Source organism: Podarcis erhardii (genome assembly GCF_964252035.2).
Source record: "Podarcis erhardii genome assembly, chromosome: W".
Lineage (NCBI taxonomy): Eukaryota > Metazoa > Chordata > Lepidosauria > Squamata > Lacertidae > Podarcis > Podarcis erhardii.
This window is the reverse complement of record NC_138506.1, coordinates 12,652,702-12,661,672: the sequence shown is the minus strand read 5'-3', so window position 1 is coordinate 12,661,672 and position 8,971 is coordinate 12,652,702. Positions and strand designations below refer to the sequence as shown.

The 8,971-nt window shown below is 47.7% G+C and overlaps 1 protein-coding gene across 1 annotated transcript; it reads left to right on the top strand.

Annotated features, from left to right (window-relative positions):
- Positions 1 to 4,823: 4,823 nt before the first annotated feature.
- Positions 4,824 to 7,639, top strand: LOC309333164 (zinc finger protein RFP-like; the record flags this gene model as incomplete). Its single annotated transcript, XM_081846564.1, has 3 exons — positions 4,824 to 5,072; positions 6,910 to 7,005; positions 7,508 to 7,639. The coding sequence occupies 3 exons, from the start codon at positions 4,824 to 4,826 to the stop codon at positions 7,637 to 7,639; spliced, it is 477 nt and encodes a 158-aa protein (XP_081702690.1).
- Positions 7,640 to 8,971: the final 1,332 nt, after the last annotated feature.

The window sequence follows — 8,971 nt, the reverse complement described above, 5'->3', positions numbered from 1 at the left end:
CAGAGCCTCTGCATATTGCACCCAGTAATTCCCTTTTCTGAGCTTTGGAAATCCAAATGCGTTCTCAAGAGCCTCTGATACTCTTGCACTCGCCATCTTGTGTCTTTAAAGCAGGCTGAGTCTGTTTACCAGCTGCATTCCAAAAACACACTTCTTCTTTTTTAAAAATAATAATAATAATATTTATTACTTTTAAACCTTACAAAAAAAGAAGAAAAAGAAAAGAAAAAGAAAAAGAAAGAAAAAACAATGCATTACAATATACACAACGCAACATTAACACATTAAACTAAACAAAACAGAACAAAAACAGTTTAAAAACATACATCATACCATTTCAATGTCTTATCCTTCATTCCCTTGTTTCCTCGACCTCCTCTCACCTCCCTTTTTGTATTCCAATTCTATTAATTGTTTCAGCAATTCCTTTCCATCTTTCTCTATTTTCTGTCTTATAATTATCTTGACTTATTTTAACCTTATTTTCCATTAATACTATAATACTTATTTATGCTTAACTCCTTATGACATTTCTACTAAAGCCATATAATTTCATTCCAACATTTTTCTAACACTCATTAATTTTACAATATTTATATAAATAAACTTTAAACTTTTTCCAATCTTCTTCCACCGTCTCTTCTCCCTGGTCTCGGATTCTGCCAGTCATTTCCGTCAATTCCATGTAGTCCATCAACCTGGTGATCTTCTGTCCGAGGCTCTTAAGTCTTTTCCAAGTCCCTTCTGCATGTCTTCTTCATATTTATACATGCACTTTACTTTGTCTTGTTCTTAATTTCCTTCCTTTGATGCTGAAGAGTAGATCTCGGGGAAGCTCCGACCTAGCAATGTTTTTATTCCTTCTCGACAGGTCAGCCAAATCTCCGTAGTTAAAACTAAAATCCAAAAGATATTTCAGGACGTGTTTCAAAATTCCTCCAAATCTGAAGGTCCCCACAACTCCAATCTCCTCCTGACCCAGGTCCAGGTCCCAAAGGTCAGTAAATCCCCGCATGAGGGGATCTATCCAACTTTCCTTCTCCAGTCCAAGCAGGGCTCCAATCCTCAAAATCTGACTTTCTCTGAATTCACTCATAGAAGGCAACAACTTATAATCATCAAATTGCCTCTGTAAATCTGGGGCTCTCTCCCTCTCTACTTGTATTACTTTAGGTTCAGCAACAACAACTTTCTCCCTCGCGTTCTCCACAGTTTGCCATATCAAAATAGATTCCTGTGTCGATTCCTGAATAGTTTCTGTATAGATATTCACTTTTTGTCCAAAATTAGTCACTTTTTGACCCAAATTGTCAATTTTAATAGTCATCACGTCCAACTTCTTGTGGAGCTGTTCCAATGAATCACTTATCTTACAAAATGCAGTCACTAAGGCTTCTTCTGTCGACATTCTTAAACAATCCAAGGTCAATCCCTGGTTCTCACAATTTTTTATCTTGCAGCTGGAAATCCCCCCAGATCAACTCCTGTAACAGCTTCAAAGGCTCCCTCTAGAGGGAAACAATTTCTATTTGTATCAATCCTTTTAGGCACAGTTCAAGCAATAAAATTTGTTTCAATTTTCAGTTACTTTTACTCCTTTTTAAACGCAGAAGGAGACAATGGAAACAATGTATTTCTCTTATTTAACTAGCTGTCAACAACAATGAACTTTCCCAAAAAGTCGGTCTTGCTAGCAGCCCGTTTCCAGGTTCAGAGCGGTGGTAATTTGACTTTCTTCCCTCTCTCCTGCAGGCTTACGCGATCCAAAATTTTCCCCCTCTTCTCCTGCTTCCAAGGGGGGTTTAATGATTTTAGCCAATGGAAGTTTAATCCTTTACAGAGGACTTTCCAAGACTTTAGCTTACAAGCTCTTTGCTTCAATCTATTTACAAAAGGGGAAGGCGGACTTCCTGTTTAGAGCCTCCCCGTTTCGGTGCCAAATTAAGACGTTTAAGAATCCAATTTTCCGTTCTACTCACGGGTAGTTGTTTAGAATCAAATTGTCCACAGGAAAAAGTCAGCGCTCTCCGGCAACAGCAATGCGGCTTCACTCCGTGAAAAAAGCAATCAATTCGAAGCACCACGCCGCTCACCCCACGTCGCTCCGGATCCCCGAAACCGGGTCTCCCCGCGAGTAGGGGAGACGCAAAAGGTGCCAGCTGAATCCCACGTTCACAGGCTTCTCCCGCCTGTGATTTTAGTGGGTCTCCGCCTTCGCCGTGGCGGCCAGACCCTAATTTCCACAGAGCGAATTCCTCCCGATCAGAGGAATTCCGCCATTGCCGGAGGCGCCAACCCGGAAGTCCCCATCTTGTGTCTTTAAAGCAGGCTGAGTCTGTTTACCAGCTGCATTCCAAAACCACACTTCTTAAGGCCTTCCTCCTGCCGCTGCCGGTAAGAAGTTCAAAGTCCACCCTTTATTGCCATTAATTAGCACATACCTCTCATCAATCTTCTTGACACACAGAGAAGATAAGGTGCATTCCGTTCTTCTGCCATTCATCATCTGGAGTCCGTCATCTGGGCCCAGGACCAAAAATGTCGGGATCTCCACTCGGCCAAGCTGATAAAGCTCATTTTCTTCCTGAGCCTTCAGAATCGCCTCCCGACGTGTTTAATGACCTCGAGCCTTTGATGAGGCTCCAAGGCACGTCCTCCCAGCAGAGTATCAAAACAGCATGCGGAAGTGATGAGATTTATGGCTACATTTTAAAGTGTTTTATTTCTAAACTACGCAGAACAGAAAAGACATCCTCTCTCTATGAAAGCAGAGAGCAACTGAACAAAGGAACAAAGGAACAAAGGAACAAAGGAACAAAGGAAACAGGAAAACACTGATTCACCGCCCTGGGAAGGCGATGGGCCATGCGGACGCCCTCAGCAGGGTACCACTACCAGAAACAGGCCCCAACCCAGCACCCGCGCAAGAGGTTATGAGCCTTGAGCTGCTTCCCGACTGCCCCATTCAGGCACAAGAAGTTGTGCACCATTCCAAGAAAGATAGGGTCATCTCCCGGGTCCTGGACTGGGTGTGGAGGGGATGGCCCAGCAGCAGCCCCAGGCCAGAATTCGCGGGCTACACAACCCACAAACATGAACTGTCGGCCCACAAGGGGTGCCTGTTATGGGGAAGCAGGGTCGTTGTTCCCCAGCCCCTCCGCAAAATGGTCCTCACAGCCTTACACGAGACACACCCAGGGGTAGTGAGAATGAAGGCCCTTGCCAGGAGTTATGTGTGGTGGCCGGGGATCGATGAAGAGATAGAGACCTGGGTCAAACACTGCCAGGCCTGCCAAGAATCCCGCCCAGATCCCCCAAGGGCCCCAGTCCAGTCCTGGGAGTCCGCCCGAGCACCATGGTCACACCTGCATGTGGACTTCGCTGGCCCCTTTCAGGGGAAAACATTCTTCATAGTGGTGGACTCCTACACCAAATGGCTGGAAGTCGCACTGGTACCATCCACTTCCACGTCTGCAGCCATCCGGGTACTACGCAGGCTGTTTGCAACCCACGGGCTCCCTGACACGCTCGTCTCAGACAACGGAACCGCATTTATGTCAGGAGAATTCCAAACCTTCACAGCGCAGAACGCCATCCGCCACATCTGCTCAGCACCATTCCACCCTGCCACCAATGGCCAAGCAGAATGCAGGGTGCAGACCACCAAGGACACCCTCCGCCGCATGGCGCAAGGGGATTGGGAGTACCGCCTTGCCACATTCCTTCTAGCACAGCACAGCATCCCCAGCTCAACGACTGGCCGGAGCCCCGCTGAACTACTGGTCTTGCAAACTACTGGCGCCTTGCAATCAGACTGGACCACCTTCACCCCGATAGAGCTCAGGATGAGGTAGTGGTGGGGGAAGGCAGGAACCCCCGGACCTTCGTGGCCCAGGACCCAGTGTATGCAAAGAATTTTGGGGCAGGCCCAGCATGGGTACCCGCCACAGTCACCAGGGTCACTGGCCCCGTGTCGTACGAGGTGCTAACGGATGGGGGGCAATGCTGGCGCCGCCACTGCGACCAGATACGGAGACGATTCCTGGGAGAAAACCAGGAGGAGGACAGGTCAGAGGAGTCCCAAGGGAACAGTGGGGCAGTGAGGCCCGTAAAGCAGGAGGGGCCAGCAGGAGAGGCAGAATCAGTAAATACAGAAAGGACCCGCGAGGCCGAAAAGACACTGAAAGCAGAACCACGACTGAGCGAGCTGGTTGCACCAGACCAAACGGCCCCATCACAGCCAGCATCCTTGGAACATGAGCCAGAACCTGAACCCCGGACCAGGGAACACCCCAGGCCGCAACGCACACGTACGCCGCCGGCGTACCTTGAGGACTATGAATGCGACCTCCCGGGCAGGACTGGAACTTAGAGGGGAGGGGTGTTATGTACTGAGTTGAATAGGATCCAAAATGCAGCAGTCTGATTGGTCCTAGAACAATAGGATTCAGAATGCAGCAGTCTGATTGGTCCTAGAACAATGCAGCAGTATGATTGGTCTGCAGGAGCCACCCAATCCAGCTCCAGATGGAAGTGAATCCACAACCTGATTGGCCTACAGGAGAATTCCGGAATTAGCCAATCACGTGCAGCCCATTGTGTAAATAATGTATATAAAGCAGATACTTTGGGGAAACTTTCATTCCTCCTTACCACTATGAGCTGAATAAAGAACATGAAATCCACTCTCGACTCTGAGTATATTTCACTGACCCTGACTCTCTTTACGACACAGTGACCATCCCAGAGTGTGGGCATAACTTCTGCCGGTCCTGCCTGATCCAGTGCAGCGGGGCAAAAAGGAGGCTGGCTTCTTGTCCTCAATGCCAAGTTGGAGTCCAGAGAAGGAGCCTCGTCCGCAATCGGCAATTGGCTACCTTTGTAGAAATAGCCAAGAATCTCAGTCTTCAAGAGGGAAAGGAGGGAAAGGAGGAGTCTGTGAGAAGCACCAGGAGCCCCTGAAACTCTTTTGCAAGGAGGATGAAGCCCCCATCTGTGTGGTTTGGGACAGATCCAAGAAGCACAAACACCACAAGGTGATTCCTCTGGAAGAGGCTTTCGAGGAATACGAGGTAGGAGATCCCTGGATCTTGAGGGGGAGAAACAGCTGTGTATTCTTCTTGAGAGGTTATCTTTTTAATTCTCAGATCCAAAGTAGGCATGGTACTACAAATGTAAATTGCACATACACAACTAAGTACATGTCTCCTTTGGCCAGCAGGATGCCTCCTCAATACCCTGCAAAGCAGATAGCAGCAAGGGATCAGCTGCAAGGGGGTGGGGACTAACATGCCAGTGTTATAAGGAAAAAAACTGCTCCTTTTCCCTTATGGGGTACCTAAGAGCCCATATAGAGCCCTTTTGTAGGTTCTCTATCGGTAGGTGAAAATAACAGAGGCCAACCAGAGAATATTGAGAAGCAAAGCAGCTAGTAAGCCAGATCTTTATTAACTGTTGCAACAGGGTCTCTCTCTCTCTCACACACACACACGCAAGAGGGAGAAGGAGACCCCGAACCATGCATGGCAAGTCCTTTTATAGACATTTGAAATTGCCCACCCTGGAGCCCAAGACCACCCCTCCATACATCATATACACATCACAGAAGGGGTGTTGCCCAAGACCAGCCCCCAATACATCATACATACGTCAGAGAAGGGGCAGTCTACAGCAGAATCCTGTCTGGCAGGAAACCTGTTGATGGGTTTACCTGGCTGTTCATGGGTTTACCTGGATATTCTTTTGTGATAATAACTACTTATGGTATTTATGTATGTGTTTATATCTTAGACCTTCTAATTCTCCTAACACCAGGAATTGACCAGGTGGTGCAGGATGCCCCCCCCCCAAGTATCTGTTGGAAGCAGATTTAGGAGTGGGGGGTGGAAGCACCTACTGGTGGGGAGCACACTTATTCTGGGGATGCTTCCTCCTCCTCTTTCCACTTCTCCCTGGGGCCTCAAGATGAGAAGTCAGAGACTTCCGGACTGCTGTGGAGGAAAATGTTGGTGTGCTGAGTGTCGTCTGCGACACGGAGCCAGCAGAGAGGCTTTGAGAGCAGCGCCAGAGCTCAGCGCACCTACTGGTGGGGAGCACACTTATTCTGGGGATACTTCCTCCTCCTCCTCCTCTTCCCACTTCTCCCTGGGGCCTCAAGATGAGAAGTCAGGCTGGAAGTCTCCTTGGAAAAGACAAAAGAGCAAGCATGGCTGCCTTTACTCTTCTCCAGACCAGTTAGTTGGACTAGAAAACATTCCCATCCAAGTTCTGCTGTGGTTTTCAAGCAGTGTGCTGTGGCAGCTGGGGTGCCTTGAATGATGGTCAGGGGTGCCACGGGAGACACTGGCCTCTGTCCCTCTCTCCTTCCCTCCCTCCTCGGTTGCCATCTCTGCCTCCCCAAGGCTTGCCCAGATGTTCTCCCCCAGAGAATGGTGCCTCTGGGGCTGGCCAGGGGGTGTGGGCTGCCAGGAGCTGAGGCGACCTCAGAGTAAGCAAGCAAACTGGCGAGGGGCCCTTGCTGTTGGGAATGGACAGGCAAGTCCCAGGGCCCTGGGGGGCAGCGGGGGCAGCTCATAGACCAAGAGGAGGACTCCTAAGGAGAGGGGAGAGGAGAGGAGGCTGAGAGAGCACTCTGCAAGGGAGCGTGTTCGAGAAAGGGTGAGGGGAGGCAAGCTTGGCAAGCAAGGGGGGACCTAACTGGTCTCCTGAGCCCCACAGGGGTGCCGCAGAAAGAAGGGAGTTGGTCCAGGGAGCCGTGGACCCAAAAAGGTTGAAAACCTCTGTACTTTTATTTCCTCCAGTAAATTACTTTGCTATTATAGCAAGGCCACTGGACCCAAGAAGCCAGTAGAATATTCATCTCCTCTCTTTGTGTCTCAATCAAAGCTGAGTTTTCCCTTTTCTTGTCAGGGAGAGATCTGTCGCTGCCTGGAGATTCTGAGTAAAGAGAGAGGGGAAATTATGGCCTATCAAGCAGATCTGGACAAGGAAAGCAAAGACCTCCTTGTAAGTGTCACTATTGTTACTAGTGAGGGAACAAGCACTTCAAGAAGCAAGTCAGGACTGAGGAGGGATGGGGAAATCTGCCCATTTCAACTTCTCCCCATTTCTCCTTTTTCCATATCAGTTTGTTATTTATTTATTTATTCTGAAAATGAATCAAATGCTAGGGTGGTTACCTTCTCGTATAAATATTTTGATACGTGCTTTACCCTCATAAATACATTTTTTTGTGAACATTACCTGGCTGGGTCAACCTTGAAAAATTCAGAGGTGTGAATTTCAAAAGATTGCTGTTTCGGTCTCCATATTTTTTCCAAGAATTGCGAATTAGGTAAGTTCACCTTTGAATGCAGCTAAATGGAGTTTATTTCCCATTGTTGTTTATTATGTGAAAAGCAGTCAAGGAGAAGCCTGAGGACTTGTGAGCTGAGAGGGTGGAAGCAGTTCAATTCAAATCATAATTCTCTTGCTGATGTTTTGAAGGCTGACCATCTTCCTCACTCAGACCTCCTCAGAACTGGAGAGGCTGAAGACTGTGGAGAAGTTCAGACAACAGCACCAGTTCCTGGAAGAAGAAAAGTGTCTGCTGAATCATTTGGAAGAGGTGGAGAAGGAGATTGCAGGGAGAAGGGACTAGCAGCTGGCCAGACTCTCCAGGAAACTCTCCTCTCTCGAGAGGATCATCCAGGAGATGGAGGAAAAGGGTCAGCAGCCAGCGAGTGAATTGTTGCAGGTAAGACGGTGGCAGGAGCAGCCCAAGGCTCCAGGAAAAGGCCACCTCCCATCCTTTCTGTGCCCCTTTCATGTATGCAAGGAGTGTATGGGCTCAGTTGATGGAGCCTCGAGTCAGGTTTGTAATGGACAGGAACACCCCAGAGACCTGGGATGCTGAACTCACCTGAATGCCGACTAGAGATTCTTCAGTCTTCTTGATGGAATGGGAGGGGATTTCCTGCTCCTTGCTGGTGATTTGCCTCCAAATGCCTTCCCACTGGGCAATGCTGCCTTCCTGCCCTGGGCTGGGCTTGGCCAAGGATGCATTCAGGCCTCCTTCTGACATGAGCCAGTCTCTTGACCAAGCTTCTCTTCCCGTTCCCTCCACAACTTCTGGGTTGATCCCCTTCCCCATGGATCCTGATCGGCCCAAAATGGTGCTCGGTCACAGTGACCAAAGAGCAAGACAGAGGGACTCATCCAGATTGCGCCATCTTCTCCACTCACAATCCCATATGGCCAGACGTACAAGTGCTTCTGAATGCCCTCTTTACGGAGGCTGAGAAGGCTGACATACTGGCAAAGGCAGGAGAAGCCCTATTATGGAATGATTACCAGATGTCCCCGTCTCCCGGGGACAGTCCTTGGATTTACAAATCTGTCCCCGACAAAATCCGTCCCCGGAATGTCCCCGGATTTCATATAAGGTCCTCAGATTTATATTTTAAGTGTTGTAGATTTATTACTAGGGAATGAGCGTTGCGTGATTGGTTCAATGGCACAAGACACATCATATGGAGACTTCCAGCGAGGCAAAATGGTGGGTGCCACGGCAATGAGCAGCTCCTGTTGTTTTTTTTTAAATATATTTATTTATTTTAACAGAAAAGGAAAAAACATCAGAGAAGCACAAAACAGCAAAAACAATCACAGATATGGATCAAAAAAGAAGAAAAAATTAGAAATAAAAGCTCCAATTTTTAAGTTCATGTTTACATAACTTTCTTTCCTGACTTCCTCACGCCTCCCTTTTTTGTGTTCCTCTTTGTCCAATCAAGTACAGCAAATCCTTACCCTCTTTCAAAACTAATTTCTAATTGTTAAAATCACTTCTATTATGTCTCCGATCTTTCCTCCTTATGTTTAAACACCTTTAACATATTATTTACTTTTGACATAATATAACTTTAATCTTTCGCCCTTTGTCTATTACGTTTTTGCATACTTCTTAACACTGTATCCCTAATACCATATT